Here is a 23648-nt window from a genome sequence, read left to right as displayed (position 1 = left end):
TGGAGCTTCTCAGAACATTTATTTTTTCTGATTATAAGGCCAGGAATGGGGAGCAGCTGAATAGGGCATATTAGTAATGCGAGTGCTGGCTTGGGTGGAGGAGCAGAAGTAGAGGTTTGAGTGTGGGGAGTAGGAGAGGAGCACATACGTGGAGCAGGTGAAGTAGAAAGAGGATGTGAAGGCAGCTGTAAGAGATATGCAGGGGGCAGGGGAGCAACTTCAAAGGATGAGGACCCAATTCCCCTAAGCCCACCCCTTCCCTGGATCCCCTCTTATCTTCCTTAAGTTAAAAAAAAAAAATCCTTGAGGCAGCTCAGGTCAGAGGCTACAAGGACCAGAAGTCACAGGTTGGAGAACTGTTTGCTCTGACCAGCAGAGCCAGGTTCTGCCTGGACAGCAGCTCAGGCCTCCTCAGCTGTAGCGTCGATGCCCGCGTAAGTGAAATTCTCAAACAGCGACATGTTCACGTAAGCCTGGGGAGCAGAGCAAACGTTAGTGGGGGCCAGGGATGGGGGCCTGGAGGTCCCTGACTTTCCTGTGGTTGGGGTATCTGAAAAGACCTTGGTTTGTTCTGGACACTCAGGAATCTCCCACCACAGTTGGAGGCTCAGGTAAGAGGCTCTTGATACAGTTGTTAGTGTTTTCATGCACTCAACCAATGAACCTTTTGCTCATTTATTCATTCAATTCATTCATTCACTTATTCATTTATTTATCAAGCTATTTTTGACAATTTACCTATTTACATGGTTATTTTGATCATCCATTAATTCTTAAGATACTTTACTAATTCCTATTACTATTTAGTCATTAATTCATATGGAGAACCCTTTGCGTTTACAAATGTATTACATTGATTGTGATCTATTTCTTCATTTATATTTATTTGATAATGTGTATATTTACATGGTTGTAAGATTCAGTTATTTAACTTTGTGTTTATTCATATGATTATATCATGTGAATATATCATCTAGCTACTAATTCTATTCATTCATTTCCTGTACCATTCATCCATTCATCCATATTCTCAGCTGACCACCCATGCATTGCACGCTGGCTCTGTGACAGGTGAGGAGAGGTGTCCTAGATGAGAATGGGCTGATGGTGTCAGCAGAGGAGGACAGGCAAAGCAGTCTGGGAGCTGGACCCGGAGAGGGATTTGCTGCTGGGGCTAGTAGTGGCCTTGGAAAAGTTTAGAAGGACCTAATAATGTCCAACCTATTGAGAGCTGGAAAGGGGGCCTGGTCTAGCTGCGGTGGCAACTAGTGGTGAGGACGGACACCCAGAGGCTGATGCTGGCTCCTATGCCAGGGCCGTCCTGGGAGCCTGGTGAGCACTAGTCCTCCTCACCCCGCCTCCTCACCTTCCTGGCTTCCAGCATTCGGCCCAGCTGCAGCGCAATCTGGGCAAAGGGGGGTCGCTCGTATGGGCGGTCTCGCCAGCACTGACGCATCAGTTCGTACCTGCAGATGGGACATTACTGGGGTGAGGGGTTGGGCCAGCTGGGGTGATGGGGTCACAAGGCTCGAGGTTGAGGCAACTCACACTTCATCATCACAGTTCCGAGGCTGCTCCATGCGGTAGCCCTGAGGCAGCTTCTCATAGAGCTCAGCACAGGTCATGCCACAGTAGGGTGTGCCCCCTGCAGGAGGGGACAAAGCTCCCTCAGCCCAGTAGGGTGTGCCCCCTGCAGGAGGGACAAAGCTCCCTCACCCCAGAAGGGGTAAGGTGGGGCACCCTGGGGAGGGGGGTGTGGGACTCACCAAGGCTCACGATCTCCCAGAGGAGGACCCCAAAGGACCAGCTGAAATGAGGAGGATGCACTTAGTTACCTTTAGGCCCTGGGGCCAGCATTTTAGTGTCTACCTACCCCAGGTTTGTAGCCCATCCCAGCCTCTGCATGTGTCTATTCTGTGACACATGGTCTTGGCCAGCTGTGGTCTCTGCTCCATTGAAATTCCTTCATGGTTCCGCCCAAGCTCGATGTAATCATAGCTAACATTTTTATCGCACATTGACTATGGGCCAGGCACTGGTCATTTAATGTATATGTTAATATATCTAACCCTCACACCAACCCTATGGCATAGGTACTGTCCTTATCCCCATTTTATAGATGGCAACACTGAGGCAATGAGAGGCTAGCTGGCTTGCCCAAGGTCACACAAAGAGTAAGTGGCAGAACTGGGAATCAGACCCTCGTAACCTGACTCCAAAGCCCTTGCTCTGAACTGGCTCTTATAGTGTAACAACCTCTGTGTATGTGAGGGCCAAGGGAGGCCAGGGGAGGAGTTCTGGTGGGGGGAGGGGATCTAGAGGGTTTGGAAGCAGAGGAAGGGAGTAGGCAAGTGATGGTCAGAGGGGTGATCATGTGGTGGACAGTGAGCCGGGCAGGCCAGGGCTTGGAGCAAATAGGCAGAGCCATGGCTGGAGGGTTGGGCAGACTAGTTTTCCCAGAGAGAGGGGAGGAGCCTGCCAATATGATTGTCTGGAGGTGGGGAGCACAGAGAAGGAGTCTTTGGGGTCATATGTTGGTTAGGCCCTCATATGGGGGTGACCCTGCCCTTTAGAGAGGAAGGTCAGAACATTCTTGAATGGTCTCCCCCCATTGACCTGGGCATTATCCACCAGCACCCCCAAACCTCTCTAAGACATCCCCCTATCTCTTAACACAAGCATTGCCCTAAACTACCCTACCCCAATCCACACAGCATGGATTTATGTTGTATTTATGTTGAACTTGGGAGTTGTAGTATATCCTTGAAATACCTTCTAAGACAAAATTCCCTTCCAGCTGGGTCCCCTACCTTCACACTAAGATGCTGGGCATCACCAAGGTATACCCAAGATACACCTGCATCACACCTGTGCCACATGTGGAACACAGCCTAGGGGCAGCCAAGTCATGCCTTGGACTACCTGAGACATGTATGAAATGTGTCCAGGTTATGCCTGTGTGCAACCTTAGGACACCAAGCCCTCCTACCCCTTCCTGCTGCCCCACACTCACACATCACTCTTGGTGGTATAGACGCTGTAGTTCAGGGACTCAATGGCCATCCAGCGCACAGGGAGCCGCCCCTGGGAGAGAGTGGGTTTGAGGGGTTGGGTGAGGAGGAAGGGCCACTTTAGAGGGCTCTGGGGAGCAGGACCAGGCACAGAACCTGAGGGAGGGCTGAGACTTACCATTGTCTTCTTCACATAGACCTCCTCCCCTCGAGAAAGGCCAAAGTCGGCAATCTTGGAGGCCAGGTTCTCTCCGACCAGCACATTTCGGGCAGCCAGGTCCCTGTGGATGAACTGGAGGCACAGTGAGAAGTCAGGGAAGATGGAATGAGTGATCCCAGGACTCCTGGGCCAGTGAGGGGTCCTACCCCATAGCCAGTTTTCATGGCCACCCTCAGAGCCTTTAGTAGCTCCTACCCTTCTTCCCCCACACCCAGGTCTTCTTCTGGAACAACTCCTGCCTGAGAAAAATCACAGTGCTGCCTGCTGCCATTCCTTCCTTTCTGTGATATGTCCATGGCCAAGCTCAGGTGTATCCCTCTTCCTGGGGCAATGGTGGGTATTTTCCCTCTTTGCATGGTTCTATCTTCCTCTCTTTAATTGATGAGGGTGGGGAAGGCCCTTCTCTTCCCAAATTGACCCTTTCTCTTGAGTTCCAAGTCTCTACTCAACCCTCCACCTTCCTCAGAGATCTCTGTCCATCAACTCCTCCCTCTGTGCTGTGTCCCTCTGCTTTCAAAGATACTCAGAACTTTACTACGTTTAAAAAGCCTTTCCTCAGTCTTATGTTCCCACTACTACTGCTGTTCCTCTCTCCTTTCATTCAATTAGGGTATCCTTGGATTTGCGTTACAGCCTCCACTCTCTGCTCCTCCTTTACTTTCTCCTGATGGGTCTCCCTCCCTCCCTTACTATTAGCATCACCACCTAATGGTGACAGTTTCCAGATTGTTGTCTCCAGCCCAGGCTGGTCTCTACAACTGCTAACTCAACACCTCCATCAAGATTTTCCTCAAGCCCTAGCTGGTTTGGCTTAGTGGATAGAGCATTGGCCTGCGGACTGAAGGGTCCCAGGTTCGATTCCAGTCAGGGGTACATGCCCAGGTTGTGGGCTTGATCTCTGATGGGGGGCATGCAGGAGGCAGCCGATTGATGATTCTCATCATTGATGTTTTTTTCTCTCTCTCCTTTCCTCTCTGAAATCAATAAAAATATATTTTAAAAAATGTTCCTCAAATACTTCAAATGCAATACCTCCTCCAGACCTGATTCTTGTCCTGTCCTCTCACCCACTCCCCAGGCCAGCACCTTGGGGTCATATCCTTTTCTCAATTCCTCAATCCTACATCCAATCAGAGCCTGCTTCTTTTATCTCCTGAGGTCAGCCCATTGGCACCCCCTCTTCCCTCAGGCACACATTCCCTCCCTGCACTCACACTCACACACACACATACCTGCTTCTCACTCAGGTACTGCATGCCATTGGCAGCATCACTGGCAAAACGTAGCAGCTGCCGGGAGCTGAGGGTGGAGGCTGTTCCATGTTCTCGGGCAAAAACTGGGTCTGTTTCCAGGACCCGGCTTTTCCGCAGAAAATCTAGCAAGTTTCCATAGGGGGCATATTCGATAGCAATATACAAGTAACCTGGAGGTGGGGAGATACATGGTGGAGGTTTATATACAGGCAAGCTGGTGGCAGCAAGTACCCACCAATAGCAGACAGGGAGCATAAGGCATGAGGAGAATGAATAGTGATGATTAGGTAACCTGAAGCTCCCAGCAAGGTACTGATGTGAGGAGGTGATGGCTGATAATGGGGGTTTCGAAGAAGGGGTAGGTGATAAGATGGGGGCTCACCTCGGTTCTCACAGGCTCCTAAGAGGTTGATGATATTGGGGTGATGCCCCAATTTGCACAGAACTTCCAGTTCTCCCGCAAAGTCACGATGGTCATTTTCAGAGGCGTATTCTGTATAAAGAATCCAGTATCACTTTTGCCAGAAATAATTCTGGAGAAAGGGCATGAGCTGGTAAGGGCTGAGGTCAGTTACCAGAAGGAGCAATATGGGGCCTGAGATCTGTCGGCCAAAGGAGAGGGTCAGAAGTAGGGTGTGGGGTCCAAGATCACTCCCAGCAGACCTTTCAGCATCTTGATCGCTGCGTTCATCTTGAGCCCGTCCTTCTTGATCATGGCCCGGATGACCTGGCCAAAGTTCCCCTCCCCGATGAGGTCCTCAAAGGTGATGTCCTCCCACTCCAGCACCGGGTAGCTCAGCGGCTCGGGCTGTGGTTTTGGTCGCCGGGTGAGTGTCAATGTGCCTGAGCTGAACTGCAGGATGGTCTCCTCACCCTTCATAGGATGGAACAAATGGGCAGACAGTCCATGCAAGAGACACGGGGTCAGCAAGAGGCCCTGACAAAGAGTGGTAGGATAATGGAGACCCAGACAGAGGGCATCTGGTGGCCAGCTAGGGACACACACACAGCAGAGAACATACTGAGGCAGTCACAGGAGATGGAGCCTGGGTGGGCCATTGGGTGGACAGATGTCCACTGAGAGAGGCTGTAGCCTGGGGGTCAGGTGTGTGGGGCACTGAACAAGGAATAGGCAAAGTCACTAGAAGCCACAATCTAAGTCAATGGGAAGATGATATATCTAACATTTGAAACAGAAAGGAATTGGAATGAGTTGTGTTGGGAAGCAGTGAGCTGATCCCACAACCAGGCTTTTTTGTCACCAAGGATGCCCTGGAGAGGACTCCAGCCTAAGGCAGTGGGCTAGGATCCTTCCTTCCTTCCTTCCTTCCTTCCTTCCTTCCTTCCTTCCTTCCTTCCTTCCTTCCTTCCTTCCTTAATTATTTTTTACATTGATTCTTAGAGAAATATTGATGTGAGAGTGAAACATTGATCATCTGCCTCCTGCATGCCCTCTACTGGGGACAGAGCCCACAACCCCAGCATGTACCCTGACTGGGAGTCAAACCAGCAAGCCTTTCCTGCCTCCCAACCAACTGAGCCACACTAGCCAGGGTTAGGTTTCATTTATTGAACACATTCCTAGTTCTAAGCCAGTGGAGGAGCTTTCTTCTCCATAGCAGTAGAAGCAGAGTTATCACCATCCACCCACTTGGCATTCACCCATTGCTCTAGAACTACCCTGGGGCTTAAAAAATAGAGAGACCATAACAAAGAGGAATGTTCATTGCCCCCATCTGAGTAGGAGCTGGACCACCTGGGTAAGGCTGAAGAAAGAAACAGAATAGACCAGGTTAGCTGCCAATATGAGAACTGGAAGAGGTGCTAAGACAGCCATGATAGGGGCTCCGAGCTTGATGGAGAAGGGGTGGGGACATGGGTCACACTGATTTGCATGAGACACAGGCAGCTGAACACACACACCAGCGTGCACATGCATTTTTTCTAGCGCTGGTACTGTATGCAGGTACATCCATGCAGAGGTCCACATGGACATGTGCACATGGAGGAGCACAAGCAGAGGGACAGAGACAGTGCTCATGGGGATATACACATGGCACACACCCACACAGGCACATGTAGCAGGAGTATATCTTGGTATATGTTAGCATAACACATATGTTAAAAGTTGCTTTCCTACCTCCTTTTCCCAACATTTGTACCCATTACCCTCCCCACTATAGCAGTGACGGCTTTTGGTGCACACTGACCGAAGAGGAAGGGCCCACGCAGCCTGAACAAAGAAGCCGATTGAATCTCTGAAAGGAGTTTTTAAAGCATGGCAGAGACAATAGCTTCGGACACTAGGCTTTCTATCACAAGGATCAGCCCTTGAGAAAGAAGAGGCTCTTTTTTTTTGAAATGCCAAAGCTTGGTTGTGAATATCAAGAGCCCAGGCGTGGAGGAAAAAGGGCAGACTTCAGGGCGTAAGTTCCAACAGTAGCAAAGATCTCAGAGGAGACAGGACCAAGGGGGGAGAGAGAGAGAGAGAGAGAGAGAGAGAGAGAGAGAGAGAGAGAGAGAGAGAGAGAGAGAGAGAGGGAGGGAGGGAGGGAGGGAGGGAGGGAGAGAGAGAGAGAGAGAGAGAGAGAGAGGTGGGAGCAGGTGAGAAATGGAGGAGGTGACAAGATGAGTGGACATGGTCCTTTAAGATGAGCCAGCACCCTCCCCTCCCTCCTAAGGACTACAGAAAACTCAGACAGGTGTGCAGGGAAGCCAGGAAGAGGGGAGGTTTGTGTTTCCTTTCCCAAGGATCGATGGGTGAGCCTACGGGCCCAGCACAAGCCTATGGTGGTAGAAATGGCTGAATAAAGGGTAGTAACAATGGGGCTGAGGGTCATAGGATACCTTGTCCTCTGCAGGGTATCGGGATGCACCCCAGAGTCCTCAAGCCTCCCCAAGGAAGCCCTGGGATTTGAAAGATGGAGGACGGGATGAGTGGTTCATAGAATGAGTAGTCTGTTGGCAGGAGGCCAGAGAAGGGCTGAGACCATCAGCCACAGCTGTATGCACATGGAAGCCAGCTCCAGAGTTGGGGAGGGCTTGTCAGGACAGAGGCCAGCATGAAGCTCGGGGGCCCCTCCACGATATCACCATGCTACGTAGGCTTAGATCACCCCCATGGAGAAGGGGGCGAATCCTAAAAGGACCACAGTGAAATATACTAGACATGACCAAGTTATTTTGAATTAGGAATATGAAATGTTCCACCCCTAATAGCAATGTTTCACCACTAATAGCAAATGTTTCACCACTAATAGCTCATAAGCTGAGTTTGGTTTTGGAGAAATAAAGAAATGGGCATTTTATGCCCTTAAGTGTCATTAGGTATAGTTTTATACCTGCAAAACACACACACACACACACACACACACACACACACACACGTGCTTGGGTGTACAAGTACTTGTCTGTATATAAGTAGAAACATATATACATAGAGTCTGCATGCATGCGCCCCAAGGCTGGGACAGGTAGGTGACTGACCGATCCTGACTGGTACGTGAAGGTGCGTCTGCGGTGCAGGCAGCTTCTGCGGATGCACACCAGGGTTAGGAGGGCAGCCAGGATGGTGAGGCACGTGGCAGACATGGAGCCCACCACAGCCAGGATCAGCTGTTGATCTAGGCCCTCTTTCGCTGCCCGGATCTCTTGGACTGGGCCCTGGCTCTGCAGCCCTGGACATAATAAGATGGGCAGATCATAGGGACCCCCGGGTCAGCAAACCAGGAGGCCACCGTGGGGTCAGAGGGACAGAGGCAGTGCTCACAGGGAGGAGAGGTCAGAGATCCCAGTACGAGGGGGGGATCAGGGATGTCAGGCTTAGGGCCCATGGGTGACTGGGGTAACATGATTTTCCCAGCACTGGGATAGAAGGTCATCAGAAGGGAAGGGCCAGGGTCCCCAGTACCAGGACTTGTGTCACTTGTTGGGAAGGGCCTGGGATACCCTAGCTCCAAGGCAGAGGATCTGAGGAGGGAGGGATTACTGAGTCTGACCCCACAGCCTGGAAGTCCCCATGGGTCCTGCTCTCTCACCGTTGCCCAGGGTAGACTCTTCTACCATCTTGCTCCAGTCACCGGGACCCTGGACACTGGCCCGCACACGGAAGAGGTAGCGTGTGCTGGCATTGAGGCCCCGAACGATGGTGCTTGTCTCCTCGGGCCTGTCCACATCCATCCACAGCGGGTCTCCGGAGCTTCCAGCCACCTGCACCTCTACGATGTACTTGGATATCGGCCCAGCCGGAGCCTCTGGGCGCTGCCACGTGAGCTGGATCTCAGAGTCCGAAAGGGCCCGAGCATGGAGATGTCGGGGCGCTGGGGGTCCTGAAGAGATGAGGATGGAAAGGCAGGGCTCAGACAGGACCACGTTAGGGAGCTGTGGGCCAGATAGGTCATCCGCTCTAGTGGTGTCCCCTCTGAGGACCCCAGAATGGGAGCTACCCTGCCAACCTTCTCCTCCCCTCTTGGGCTGACTTCCTCTCCCTATGATCTCCTTCACCCTTGAGTTTCTGCTTCCCCTTACTCTCCTTACATCCCAGGAGTCCTAGGTCCTCCTCATGTCCCCCTATGCTCTGTGTTGCCCCTGTCCCACGTCCTCCCCATGTCCATGTATGCTTGATGTTGTAGGTCCTCCTATGCCCATGCTTTCCATGTGCCCTGGGTTTTCTCCACAGCCATCCAGGTCTTGTAACCTCCCCGGTCCTCTCCTCACTCTGAGCCCTTCTCCCCTCCTCGAGCATACCGCTGAGGGGCAGGAGCACGCGTGCGGGGGGCGAGGCAGGGCCCAGGAGGGTGCAGTGGTAGAGCCGCACATCCAGCTGGTAGTGGGTGCCAGGCGTGAGTCCCGTCAGCAGAGTGGTGCGGGCCTGGGGGGATGAGACGTTCTCCCGCCGCTCCTGTCTTCGTGCCCCGTCCCACAGGCGCAGCAGGAAACCATCGCCCACCAGCGGCCCAGGCACCGAGGGCAAGGACCAGCTCACTCGCAACCGGTCAGGGCCCTCCACATGCCAGCCCTCCAGCCATGGCTGCAACGAGGGCTCTGGGGCCAGAGGTCAGGGGTCAGAACTGTCCAGTGAGTCCTTGGGGCTGGACAGTGCAGTGATCCTCAGGCAGGTTGGGACAACCTCCCGTGGGAAAGGCAGGGGCCCGGGGAGGGGGGAGGGGGGATGTGATAAGATTGACAGCCCCTGAGTGCATGGGATAGTAATCTCTATGGGACAGGAAAGGATGACTCATGGCCTCTCACCAGGACAGTCTGTGGTCATGAGGGTGGGAGGCCCCCAGGCCCCCTCCCCGCCTTCCCCTGGTCGACTCAGCTGCACACGGACATTGTATCCTGTCTTCGGCCTCAGGTTCATTAAGGTCACATTCTCACTGGGGTCCACTGAGGATGGGATGCAAAAGCATACATCATTCGGTTGTTCCAGAAGCCACTATTCTCCTTTGGCCCTTTCTTCCCCTTATGCCACTCTCCCTCCTCTCATTCTCCCCACATTCTTACCCAAAACTGCTGTGCCACCCCAGCTCTCTCCCCACTCACCCACAATGGAGGACCAGGCCCTGGTGCTGTCCTGGGGCCGGTAGTGCAGGCGGACAGAGGTAATGGGTCCGTCCCCAGAGTAGGAGACCAGTGGGGACACCACAAGCTGGCGGCTCTGCTTGGCCAGGAGCCCAGGAGCCGTCAGGGGCACCGGGGGTACTGCCAGGAGACGCAGGGTAAGGCATGGCCCAGAAAGCCCACCCAGTCCTCAGAAACATGAGGGGACTCTGGCCAACAAAGACACCTTGAGTCTCGGTTTGGATCTGGACTGGGGAGGCCAACGTCAACAGATGACCAGAGTGGCCAGGGCCCAAGGACGACAGAGTTCTGTCCCCCCCGGGCAGCATGGGCACAAGGATCTAGCACTATGATACGTGGTTAAGCGCATCATTTAATTTACTCTTCATAGCAACCCTGTCAAGTGAGCGCTGTTATCTTCACTTTACAGAGAGAAACAAGGTAGGAGGGGCTAAGTAACCTGCTTAAGGCATGAAGCTAGGAATTTGTAGAGCGAGGATTAGAACCTAAATTGTCTGGGTACAAAGCCTGGGGGAAGTGAGAAGAGAAAGGCTGGAGGTGGAGCCCTAGGGCCATGCTAATATTTCCTGGTGGTGGGGAGCTGCAGAGTGGTGGGAGGGCGATGGTGAACAAGTGGGAAGAGTGGGAGGGGGACCTGAGAGAGGAGTCTGGACTTCCGTGGGGAGGAGGGAGTTCAGGGGCCAGAGGGAAAGAAGAACCAAGAGGTGGCAGGGGGTGTGAATGCTCAAGGCTATCGTGCTGGAGAAGGTGAAGGAACACGTGGACCAGGTGGGCATGCTCTGTTCTGAGCAGTCCTGGGCACTGGCAGCTCCCTCCTCATTTCACCTCTGGGAAGTTGAGCAGATCACCTTCTCCTGACACGAGTGCCCTATGATGTGGGTCAGAGGGCAAAGTAGCATCCCAGAGGCAGAGGTAAAGGCCACTGTGTGTCTGTGGGAGGTGGAGAGGGCAAGCAGGGCCAGGCAGGAAGCTGGGTGAGGCCAGGGGTGTCCCATTTTGGCGGCATAGGATGTCCTTTCCAGGTGGGACTGAGTGGGACTCCCACTCTGACACTGTCCATATGCCTTCTTCTTTGCCTGGGCTGTGACCGTAGATGCCCTTGCCCTTCCTGCTACGATGCCCAGTCTGAGCAGCACCAGCTAGTGCCTACTCTGCTTGCTGCCCTTCTCCATGGGCATCACTGACCTTTGACGTTGACCTTGAAGCGCCGGCTGTCTTGACCACCAGACGTGGACACGCGGCATTCCCAGAGTCCACTGTCCCCAAGAGCCAAACTCGGCACCTCAAACTCGGCTGTAGTCCTATCTGGCTCCACAATGGCCTTGGTAGACTAAGAGAGACGGGGGAAGGGGACAAACCAAAGACGAATGTATATCCATGTGGCAGACACACATCTGTTTAGACTGATGAGGGGACAGAGGCCAGGAGGCAGCTCCTCAACCATCAGCTAGACCCCATTTGAACCTTCCTCGGGCCAGTGGGTAGAGCTGGCGGAAAGCCTTAAGAGGTCAGAGATCTGAGGGGCCAACGCTAAGGCTGGCGGTCAGGGGCCCTGGGTTGGGATGCGGGGCTGACCAGGAGGACGGTGCCGTCTGGCTTGCGGAGCTCCATGTTGCCTGGTACTGGGAAGGGGTTGCCAGCAGCTGCACAGTTGATACGGGGCATCGTCCCAAAGTTGAACTCTAGTTCTGAGGCCACATCTAGGATCTGGGGGATCCGGTCTGGGGAGAGAAAGGACACTTATCCTGGAGCCTTATCCCAGGGGCAGACACATGACCGCCAAAGTGCCCTTCATCCTGTGTCATGCATCTCAGCCGAGGCACTGCCATCTGCTCAGTCACTCACTCAAGCCTGAAAGCCAGCAACGTCCCATGTGAGTCCTCTAAGGCCCTCTGGTCAGCCGCAGAGTCTACCTCTTGCACCCCCCACCTCCAAAGATCCTTTCATACCCAAACCAGGCCTTCACAGCCTCAGCCTCATGACTAGAACACAGGCCCTGCACAGATCATCTGGGGTCTCCCAGGAGCTGGAGTCATTTCTTTCTTTTTTTAAATACATTTTATTGAATTTTTACAGAGAAGAAGGGACAGGGATAGAGAGCTAGAAACACTGATGAGAGAAAATCATTGATCAGCTGTCTTCTGCACACCCCCTACTGGGGATGTGCCTGCAACCAAGATACATGCCCTTGACTGGAATTGAACCTGGGACCTCTCAGTCCGCAGGCTGACGTTCTATCCACTGAGCCAAACCGCTTTTGGCTGGAGTCATTTCTTAAACACAAATCTGACGACCTTGTGCCTCTTCAACAATTCCTTCCTGTCCCTATCATACTAAGTGCAAACTATTGCCCGCCATTCCAAGTCCCCAAGATGTGACCTCCTCTGACCACTACCCAGCCTCCCCTTACTCCACTCTCCTAGTCCCCAAGGTTCTGTCCATGCTCTTTGCCCAGCCATCTCCCTTTTGTCCTTCAGATTCCATCTCAGATCACACCTCTTCCAAGAAGCCCTCTCTGACCGCCTGGCTACCACTCACTCAGCTTCTGCTCGTCTCTCTATGGATGGTACAGACTAGGGGCTGAGAATTGCTCCCAGACCATGAGCTCCCTGAGGGCAGGACTTGGAGCATTCACAGGGCGATGTGTCTGGTGAAGGCTGGCTTCTCTTGAAGGATCTGAGACCCCTGTGTTCCTACCTGACTTCTCACAGTGCACTCCATGCCATCCTGGGGGGCAGACACAGCCGCTGAAGCGGTCACAGGTGCCGCCATTCTGACACTGGCACTGGAGGCTGCAGTCAGCCCCGAAATGACCAGGGGCACAGGCTGGAAACGGAAAGGGTATGTTAGAGGGGCACAGGTCAGGGGGCAACAAAAGCACGGCTGGGCCTGGGTAATGACAGGCTGGGTGGAGAGGGTGGTCAGGTGAGCAGGGGGCTGTGGAGGGCTTGGTGTGCAGGGCAGGGCCAGAGGAAAGGGTTCAGGCCACGCTCGTGTGCGTTCTCTGGGTCAGAGGTCGCAGAGAGTGGGTTCGTGTATACCTTCCTGGCACTGGCTTCCTCTCCAGCCCGATCCACAAGAACAGCCGTAGGGGTCTGGGAGGCAGAAGGTAAGGCCCCGGCAGCCTGATGGACTGGGGCACTGCTCCTGGCAGCTCTGCCCAAAACGGCCCTCTCTGCAGGCTGGAAAGAGGACAGGTGGTGTAGAGGTTTCTGGTAGGTCCCAGGGCCTGGGACCTACTTGGTACTCTCTCATCCTTCCAGCTCCCTCCCCATGGTTCAAGGATCTTCCTTCTCCCAGCCAGGCATCCTCTCCTCCCCAGGTCCTAGCTCCCCCTCCTCCTTACCCTTCTCGCAGCGGGTGCCAGTGAATCCAGGGGGGCATACACACTCGCCATCCTGGTCATGGCAGACACCTCCATGTAGACAGCCTGGGCATTCCTTGGTACAGTCTGGTCCCCAGCGCCCCGGCCCACAGCCTGGAGGAGCGTGCTTTCAACAGGTGACCCTCGCCCACCTGCGCACTGCTGCCGAGGGGTGGGGCAGCCCGGGGACCCACAGGAAGTACCCACAGGGCTCCCAACCTCCCACACCAGCCACTACCCCTGCTCCCAGCCCCTAACCCCGCACGATGAGCCGGAAGAAGGCGCTGCCCAGGGGGCTGGCTTCCAGGTAGGTGGCACTGTAGATGCCACTCATTGCTGGCTGTGCATTTGGGAGCTGCAGTAGGAACCGCCCATCCTGGGCCTCGTGCCAGTCCAGGGTATAGTAGTAGGATCCTGAGGGGCATAAGCGGGTGAGGGGCCTCAGTACCACGTGAGAGCTGGTGTCCCTCCCTCCGTTCATCTCCACTCTGTGATCCCGCCTGGGGGAAAGCATAGAGTGTTTATACCCAAAAGCCAGAGAGCTGGGGAGCATTCTCTCATCAGATCCACCCACCACCCAGTAAATCACAGTCCTGCTCAGTTTGTCTCCTCTCACCTCCACAAGCGTCCTCGTCTCTCCAGGCTTCCTGCCACCTGCCACCCTGGTCCCCATTTTCCATAGTGGTCGGTCTCTGCTTCCTGTCTCCCCCTTTCCTATCTGCCCTCTACTCAGCAGCCAGTGTGTGTTTCTCTGCAACAAAGCCCTCTGCAGCTCCCTGCTCAACCTCTCCAGTAGTTCTCCACGGTCCTCAGGGCCACATCCAAGGCCCTAGCCCTGTGATCGGCAAACTCATGAGTCAACAGAGCCAGATATCAACAGTACAATTGAAATTTCTTTTGAGTGCCCAATTTTTAAAACTTAAACTTCTTTGGCCGAAACCGGTTTGGCTCAGCGGTAGAGCGTCGGTCTGCGGACTGAAAGGTCCCGGGTTCGATTCCGGTCAAGGGGCATGTACAATACATTGGTTGCGGGCACATCCCCGGTAGGGGGTGTGCAAGAGGCAGCTGGTCGATGTTTCTCTCTCATCGACGTTTCTAGCTCTCTATCCCTCTCTCCTCCTCTCTGTGAAAAATCAATAAAATATATTTTTAAAAAAACACACAAAAAACAAAAACTTAAACTTCTTCGAACGCCGCTTCTTCAAAATAGACTCGCCCAGGCCATGGTATTTTATGGAAGAGCCACACTGAAGGGGTTAAAGAGCCACATGTGGCTCGTGAGCTGCAGTTTGCCGACCACAGCCCTAGCCCATCATTTTCTTCACCCTTTGTACTGCATGTAGCCCACAGGCCCCTTACTGCTCCACAGCCTGCCTGACTCCTCACATTCCTGAATTCCCTAACTGCTGGTTTCTCTTCCTACCTTTGCTCTCCCTCCTCTTTGTCTGGCCAAGTCCCATTCCTCCTCTAGGGCACAGTTCGGGTGTTATCTACTCTGGGATGTCTCTCCGGAGGTCTCCCTCCGGGGCCCACAGACTCTAATATCAGACAATTGCGCCAGCCCCAGGCCCTGCTTGGCTCTTTGCTGAGGACTGAATGGAGACTCTGGGGAGCCCAGGTCTCCCTGACTCTCCACATCACTTCCGAGGGCATGGAGCTCAGGAGGCAAGCCCCTTGACCTCCCGAGTCCAGGACCCAAAAGGCAGCCAAAAGGCTGTGGGTCTGAGGGTGTCTAGGGCCACCGAGGAAAACAGCTTCCCCCCACGGGATGGCTGCGCTCCCCAGGTGTGGCCAGGCCCCGGCACACATCTGGACAGATCTGGACTTTCCCTGTGCTAGGACTTGGTTACAGTTTCCTTCCTCCTGGGGCTGCCGCTCCCTGCCTTCTGGGCTCTGTACCTGCTAGCTCCTAGGGGAGAGTCATATGGGAAGGGTTTTTTCATTTTATTTTTTATTTTTATATATTTTATTGATTTTTTACAGAGAGGAAGGGAGAAGGGCAGAGAGTTAGAAACATCGATGAGAGAGAGACATCGATCAGCTGCCTCCTGCACACCCCCTGCTAGGGATGTGTCTGAAACCAAGGTACATGCCCTAGACCAGAATCAAACCTGGGCCCCTTCAGTCCACAGGCTGATGCTCTATCCACTGAGCCAAACGGGTTTCGGCAAGGGTTTAACATAATACTAATTTGAGGGTGACAAGGGTGTAGGCAGGTGACCATGATACCTCCCATCCTCTGGGTGCAGGAGGACAGCGTGGAGCTAGAGATGGATGCAGGTGCTTTCTTGGACCTGGTCCAGGACATATGAGGGCCCCGGAGATTGGCCAAGGGGGGCTAACAGGTATACGGGAACAATGGGTAGGTAAGGGGCCAAAGTTGGGGATGCCCCATGGCCATGGTGGAGGTGTTGGGGTGTCAGACCAGCTCCAATGCTCCCCTTACCGTTGCTCTTCCAGATCACGTCTGTCTGCTTCTCCTTGAGCACACGCGCGGAAAGCACAGCCGTGTCCCCTCTGTTCACCGTGTGTGTGACCTTGTCAGGGAGCAGCTGGGCTGCAGGGGAGCGGGGGAGATGGAGGGTGCGCTCAGAGGTCAAGGGCAGCCCCTCCTCTCTCTCCCGACAGCGGGCCAGACTCACCCCCAGGGCTGTTGTGCACGTAGAGGACGCTGGTGCGCCGGGCCCCCGAGCCGCCCACGCAGGAGAAGACGCCCACCAGGTCGGAGGGCTTGGAGAAGCCGTGCAGCGTGATGCGCTGCGAGCCGTTGCGGGCCAGCTGCGGCGGGGGCCGGGGCCGCGGCGTGCGCACGATGCGGTCGTCCTTCTCCAGCAGCAGGGCCTGGCCCCAGGCATCCGCGCCCCTGCCGGCGCCCACCTCCCCGGACACGCAGGTCAGGTAGAACCGGTGCGGCTCCCAGCGGCGCAGGTCGGCCAGCAGCGTCAGGTCCACTGCCGCACCTGGGGGGAGGGACAGCGGGCCTGGGCTCTGACGGGGTCCCAAGCCGCCCTCCCTCCCCGCCCCCTCTTCCCCACCGTCAGGCTCTGCACTTGAGCAGGCATTTCCGTCCGCAGCCCTTCCTGACCCTCCCGGGTGCACTGACCCCTTCCCCTTCGGCCTCTTCCTCCTAAAAGCAAAAACGAAAACAAAGCCCCCTTCCTCCTCCTGCCAGATGGCTTCCCGTGGCAGCCCAGCTTTGACGAGAATGATGGAGGCTCCCTATCTCCCTTTCCTTTTCATTCCCTGTCAGACCCCTTTTCCTGACCTCTCAAACTGCTCTCCCTGCCCCCACCACACGCTCCCTGCCCCCCGCTGGAATGTGCAGGCTGGAGGCGCCTAGGAGAACAGAGCGCTGGGAGAAACCTAGACATGTCTGCAGGGCTGGGATTTAAGGCCGGAAAGGCTGGGTTCTGCAGCCAGGTGGCTGTGGGGCAGAAAGGAAGAGAGCTGTGGGCCCAGCGAAAAGCCAGAGACGGAGGCCAGGCTGGGGCAGGCGCCGGCCGAGGCGCAGAGACACAGATGGGCCCCAGGCCTTTGCTTTCCGTAGAACTCCCAGCCTTGCTGGAGAACAGACACAGACACACCTGTCAAACGCAGGGCGCCTTGCAGGGAAGCACAGACGATGGGTGCCTGACCCACTGCAGGGGAGGAAGAGATGCCTTCTGGGAGATGGAGACATCCCTGGAGGGTCTTAAAGCTGAGCAGGAGGACAGAGAAGGGGGAGGAGAATAGCCAGGGGAGAGGTCAGTGGTACGAAAGGGTATTCTAGGCAGAGGGCACAGCCTGAGTAAAGACATGGAATGAAAAATGTGATGGTACGGAAAGGGCAATGTCCAAATTCAGTGCGGCTGGGGCGTGCAGTGTAAGGCAGAGAGTGGGGGAATCCGAGCAGAGCTAGATTCCAGGCCTGACTAAATGGAGACTATGTTCAGACTCTCAGCCTCATGACCCCATACCTTTCTGAGCCCTTCCTTCTCCATCCCTGCCTGCTAACTGCCAAGTAATTAGTTTAAATACCTCTTAGCTTATCCACTAATGTCCTCCCTAAGTCTACAGGGGGAAATGAAGCTAGCACTCGGTGACTGCCTGCCATGTGCCAAGTGTCTGATTTCCAGGGAATCCTCACACCCGTCAGTGAAGCTGATGTCTTTCCATTTACAGAGGAGGGTGATAGTTATTCTACAGGCTTCCCTGAGCAGCTCATTCTTTGCTGTTGTTTTAAATATATTTTTATTGATTTCAGAGAGAAAGGGAGAGGGAGAGAGAGATAGAAACATCAATGATAAGAGAGAATCATTGATTGGCTGCCTCCACTGGGGATTGAGCCTCCAACCCAGGCATGTGCCCTTGACCAGAATCAAACCTGGGACCTTTCAGTCCCACATTCATCACCTGAGCCAAACTGGCTAGGGTAATTCTCTCTTTTTTTGGCTTTAATGGCACCTCGGAGTCAATAACCCTGGGACAGCCTCTCAGCTTGGGCCTACTTGTCCATCAGCCTTCCTCAAACCTCCCCCTTCTTCTTCTTCTTCCTCTTCTTCTTCTTCCTCTTCTTCTTCTTCTTCTTCTTCTTCTTCTTCTTCTTCTTCTTTTGTTTTGGTAAATATATATATTTTTTAATTCTCACCCAAGGAGATTACATATATAATTGATTTGAGAGAGGAAGGGAGAGAGGGAGAAATATTAATGTGAGAGAGAAACATTGATCGATTAACTCCTGTATGTGCCCCAACTAGGGATATAACCTGAAACGTAGGTATGTGCCCTGACCAGGAATTGAACGCACAACCTTCTGGTGTACGAGGTGACCCTTCAACTGAGCTACCGGCCAGGGCAAACCTGCTACTTTTCAGTGCTCCCTGACTCAGCAAATGGCAGCAGCCACCTGAGACACAAACTTCAGTCATCTTATACTCCTACTGACATAATAATTAATGTTTATTGGAGGTCAGTTGTACCCCAGGCACTTTACTTATGTTCTCTCATTTTACCATACTAACCGTCTGGGGAGGTAGGTGTTATTACCCCAGTTTTATAGCCAGGGAAGGAAGACTCAGAGAAGTACTTGCCCAAGGTCATAATATTAGTGACTGGCGGAACCAGATTGTCTGACTCTCAAGTCCACACCTTTAAGCATCATATTGTCTGCCCTAATCAGTCACAAGATTCTGCAAATCCAGTCTCCTCAAAGCCTCTTGACTTTATCCCCATCTCCAAGCCCATCCTTGCTTAGCCTTCACCCTTACTCACCTTGACAATCCCAATAGCTACACCCCTACTTTCTCAACACATCTTCCAAAAGTGATCCAGCTAAGACCCGGTGTCTCTCTAGCCTGCCACCTTCCATGGCCCCTATCGCCCTCAGGATAAAGTGCAAGCTCTTGAGCCCCTTGCTGCTCACACGCTGTCCCTCCTGCTGTGTTTGTTCCCTTTAGGAACCTCCTCTCCCAGGTACCTCCATGCCTCTGAGACGTGCATCAATTGCTGGCTGCCTGGAATGAAGGCCCGCTGGTCTCAGTTAAGTCTTGCATGACCCCCTTTTTATCTATTGCCTGAGGCAGAGCAAGCGCCACTCTGGAGCTCCTTATGCCTGTGTGTTTAGCCCTCTGGACTGTGAACCACTCAAAGACAGCCTCGGCGTTCTCTGGCCAGCACACTTATTCAGAAGCCCCTACCAAGTGCACACATTGTACCCATCGCTCTGTGTAAACTACTTCATTTAAACCCCATAACAGCCGTAGGAGGTCGGTGTCAGCTAGTCACTGTGCAGCTCTGATGGCTGCCCACCACTTAGCACAGCCCCTGGAATATTGCTGATTCTTGATGAATGTTTCTCAAGTGAATAATTAAATGAACGCAACACAAGAACCATATGATCACTCACTGAACATTTTGTAGGCCCAGCTGTTCCCCGCTGATCTTAAGATCCAACACAGTTAATGTTCCTCTCCCCACCTCTCCCCTCTCATCCCTCCCTTCTCCTCCCTTTTAGCCCCAAGCTACAGTGATTTCTAGTGCCTGATCCTATTTTCCAGGTTTTTCTGGCCTCAATCCCACTTTCTAGCTGATTACAATTTGGATGGCATTGTTGACAGTGATGATAGAGTTTACTGGGATAGAATCAGGGCCTTGGGGGCTGGGTGAGTCATGGCTTGGGGAAGACTTACCAACATGAGAAGCCAGGAAGACGATGGGGAGCAGCAAAGGGGGCCCCAGCCAGACCATACTCTGGAGGCTGACCAGGCCACCAGGACAAGCTGGGCCCACGGTCAGTGACTCTGAGTCTGGCTGTTCAGCCTGTGCTCGTCAGTGAGTGTTGTGCTGGGGAGGAAGAGGAGGAAATGAGATGGCTTGGGTGGGAGGGGTGGCCGGGGAGAGGGGTGGGAAGGACTTATCCTGCTTCAGGGCCCCCAGGTCCCACAGGCTGAGGATGGGTGTGGCCTAGAAGACCCAGGATTGGGGTGTAGAGGTGGGGGGAGGGTGTGGTAAAGACAGACCTGGAGACTGTTGTTCGGGCCTCTCTGGGATTTTTCCATCCCCTCTTCTCCTCTCGGTTCTCAATCTTGCCAGCACACAGGAGGCAGGAAAGGGAGGAAGCCAGTGGTTTCCGCCTATTGAAGAGGGATTGGGGGGGAGGGGATATTGTTCTGGGGTCTCCCCTCCCACTCAGCGTGCGCACGCGCACAACACACACACACACACACACACACACACACACACTACAATCCAGTGATTCCTCATGCACCCCAGGACAATTTACATGGATGTCCTATAGAGCAGTTCACGTATGTAACACAAGGATCTTTGTGGGCCCATGAATGTATGCCCTCAGGGGGACAAAAGATCTCACACGAGGACAAAAAAGGACCTTCAATTCTATCTTGTGTAACTCTCATTTTACAGATGGGAAACTGAGGCCTGCAGTGCTTGAGGGCACTCTGAGGTCATGGCAAAGCTGGGACTTGAACTTCTGATTTAGTCACTCCTCCTTGGCATGCATTAAGCAGACCCAGAGCGTCTTGCATTGACAGTCCTCAGCTGAAGCCACTAACAGACTCTTCAGCTCTTTGCCTGCTGTCATTGGTTTTATAGCAAACCCTGCCTGTCCCTGAACACTGGGGCCGCAGAAGTCTTCCCTGGGAGTACACGCACTCTTGAGGGCTGACAACAGCCTGGGGCAGTTCCAGCCCCTTAGCAAATCCCCATGGCTCTTGTCTCTGCTGTGCCCCTCATCTCTCACTGCCCTGGCACCACTGCTTCACCTGGCACCACCACTGACAATTTCTAGAACAGACCATGACCTGCAGGTGTGGAATGCCTGCAGGGTGTGTGTGTGTGTGTGTGTGTGTGTGTGGTGTGTCCTTGCAGGGAGCAGAGTGAGAGGTCTCAGAGTCATCAGATGTCTGAGGCTTGCTGATGAGGCCTATGGCGCCTCTGGCCTGGAATGAGTGGTTGGGGTGGGGATGAGACTTGGTTCCAGCTTAGGTGACTTGGGTTTGGAAGTCCAACCCTTGCTGTGGCACTGGAACAGCTTCCCAGAGTCTGTTCCTGGGTGAAGACTGGACTTTTGTTTGTATCTGTCAGGTTCCAAATCACTGTCCTGGAAAAAACTGAGTTCCGACAGGGGGTTGAACTGCCTTAGTCCTGGGGCTCTTCTGAAAATCCCCAAAAAGACCCAGGGGAATCTTTTACTCCTGGTATAGCATGAAAAAGGACCAGAGAAGACCCCTACTCTATAGGCCTACAGACACCCCATTCCTGGGTCTGTGGGGAATGGGGATGGAAAGGCGTGGTTGATACCTTACACTTTAGCGCGTCTTGGTGCCAAGATCTTTGAATTTGGCATGAGAAAGGAGCAGGAAAATGCTGGGGCAGTTTCTGGCAGGGTTGAAGGTAGAGTACACTTTTGTGGAACTTTCTCCTTGGTTCTGATGGGCCTGATGTTATTTTATTTTATTTATTTTTAAATACATTTTATTGATTTTTACAGAGAGAAAAGGAGAGGAATAGAGAGTTAGAAACATCAATGAGAGAGAAACATCAATTAGCTGCCTCCTGCACACCCCCAAGGTACATGCTCTTGACTGGAATTGAACCCGGTCTGCAGGCCAACGCTCTATCCACTGAGCCAAACTGGCTGGGGCTGATGTTATTTTATAAAAGTAAAGAGAGCACTTGGGCAACATCTCTTCTTGAAAATGACAGATACTTCATTCAGCCCTGGCTGGGTAGTCAGTTGATTAGAGCTTCATCCCAATACAACAAGGTGGGTTGCGTGTATAATCACCATTGCAATGGGAATACTTTGTTGGGAGGCATCAGAGTTGATACAAGCAACTCCATCTTAGAAAATACAACTCCATCTTGGGAGTTAAGTTTCCAATTCCTCTTACAACTCACAGTCACCAGAGATCATGAGGTGTCCGGCGGTTTGGCCAGAAGCTAAAGATAACTTATCGCTTAACGACACATCCAGCTCCGGAAGATCCCTACAACGTCCCCTCCCCGACCCTCCCTCCCATCCCGCCTTGGAATGTCCCCGCGGCAACCCTCCCCCTACAGCCTTTATATATATTGTAGCTTCAACAATAAAATTCGAGGCTTGGTCAGAACCCTGTCTTGCCTCCATTTCTTCGCGTCTCCTGTCCTCCCTCATTCCTTTCTAGGTGCCTCCTCGCCCCCACGTTGATCTCCCGCTGGTCGGGACAATACTTAAACCATAACACACTCAACAAAGGAGCACCTAAATATATAAGCAAATCTTGATGGACATAAAGGGAGAAAGCAACAGTAATAGCATCATAATAGGGGATTTTAACACCCCACTGGCATCCATGGCTAGATCTAGACAGAAAATCAACAAGGAAACAGCAGCCTCAAATGACACAGAAGATCAGATGGACTTAATTGATATCTTCAGAGCATTTCACCCCAAAGCATCAGAATATATTCTTTTAGTGCACATGGAAAATTTTATAGGATAGGTCACATGTTAGGACACAAAACAAGTCTCAATAAATTTAAGAAGATTGAAATTATATCAAGCATCTTCTCTGACCATAATGGTATGAAACTAAAATCAATGACAAAAGCCGAAACTGGTTTGGCTCAGTGGATAGAACATCAGCCTGCGGACTGAAAGGTCCTGGGTTCGATTCTGGTCAAGGGCATGTACCTTGGTTGCGGGCACATCCCCAGTAGGGGGTGTGCAAGAGGCAGCTGATCGATGATTCTCTCTCATCGATGTTTCTAACTCTCTATCCTTCTCTCTTCCTCTCTGTAAAAAAATCAATAAAATATATTTAAAAAAAATAAAATAAAATCAATGACAAGAAAAAAAAACCCGAAAAAAAACCCATAAAGACATGGAAGCTAAATGATATGTTACTAAACAATGAGTAGGTTAACAATGAGATCAAGGAAAAAATCAAAAGCTACCTTGAAACAAATGAAAATGAAAACACAACCATCCCAGAATTTATGGGATACAGTGAAAGCAGTCCTCTGAGGGAAATTTATAACATTACTGGCCTACCTCAAAAAACAAGAAAAATCTCAAATAAACAATCTAACTTTACGCTTAAACCTTAAAGGAACTAGAAAAGGAACAACAAACAAAGCCCCAGATTAGTGGGAGAAAGGAAATGATAAAAGATCAGAGTAGAAATAAATGAAATAGAGTCTGAAAAACCCCCACAATACAAAAGACCAATAAAACCAAGAGCTGGTTCTTTGAAAAGATAAACAAGATTGACAAACCTTTCATCACATTCATCAAGAAAAAAAGAAAGATGACCCAAATAAATAAAATCAGAAATGAAAAAGGAGAAGTGAAAACTTATTCCACAGATACACAAGGGATTATAAGAAAATGTTATGAACAGCTATATGGCCAACACATTGGACATATCCCACCAATGTTGGTTTGTTGTTTGTCTGTCTGTTCTTTAGCACTTCCTTACTTCCTGGCACTAACAAGATACTCCAGAATTATTTTGTATCCTTCCTGTTCAACCCTAGAATCAGTCATCTCTGTAAGAAGCTCTGGTTTCTTCTAAAAATGACATTAGAAACCAAAAGCAGGGTGCCGGGTCTGCTCATTGACGCTAGAATGTCATTGCTTCTAGGCCCTCTTAGCTGATGGAGCAAAGAAATAAATATGTTTACACTAATGCGTGAACATACACATATCTGTAAATATTTTTTATTTAACAATT

General features: G+C 52.3%; 1 protein-coding gene across 2 annotated transcripts; it reads right to left on the bottom strand.

The window, feature by feature from the left end:
- Window positions 1–19986, bottom strand: TIE1 (tyrosine kinase with immunoglobulin like and EGF like domains 1). Of its 2 annotated transcripts, XM_036446995.1 has the most exons (24): window positions 19929–19986; window positions 19599–19752; window positions 16074–16391; window positions 15878–15988; window positions 13690–13845; window positions 13414–13545; window positions 13109–13249; window positions 12765–12893; window positions 11643–11788; window positions 11253–11397; window positions 10029–10187; window positions 9735–9872; window positions 9231–9527; window positions 8522–8812; window positions 7971–8161; window positions 5148–5358; window positions 4867–4977; window positions 4464–4654; window positions 3190–3303; window positions 3014–3084; window positions 1767–1807; window positions 1549–1645; window positions 1367–1466; window positions 1–473 (listed from the first exon to the last, which is right to left on the bottom strand). In XM_036446995.1, exons 2-24 carry the CDS (start codon window positions 19654–19656, stop codon window positions 402–404), a joined length of 3420 nt encoding a protein of 1139 aa, XP_036302888.1. In that variant the 5' UTR covers window positions 19657–19752; window positions 19929–19986; the 3' UTR covers window positions 1–401. The 2 variants fall into 2 exon arrangements, with proteins under 2 accessions (XP_036302888.1, XP_045440662.1); XM_045584706.1 differs by lacking the exon at window positions 19929–19986 and having other exon boundaries at window positions 19599–19767.
- Between the last annotated feature and the right edge of the window lie 3662 nt (window positions 19987–23648).

This window comes from Pipistrellus kuhlii, unplaced genomic scaffold (genome assembly GCF_014108245.1).
Source record: "Pipistrellus kuhlii isolate mPipKuh1 unplaced genomic scaffold, mPipKuh1.p scaffold_m20_p_2, whole genome shotgun sequence".
Taxonomy (NCBI): domain Eukaryota; kingdom Metazoa; phylum Chordata; class Mammalia; order Chiroptera; family Vespertilionidae; genus Pipistrellus; species Pipistrellus kuhlii.
The sequence above is the reverse complement of the archived record's forward strand: the minus strand, read 5'-3'. Positions and strand labels throughout refer to the sequence as shown.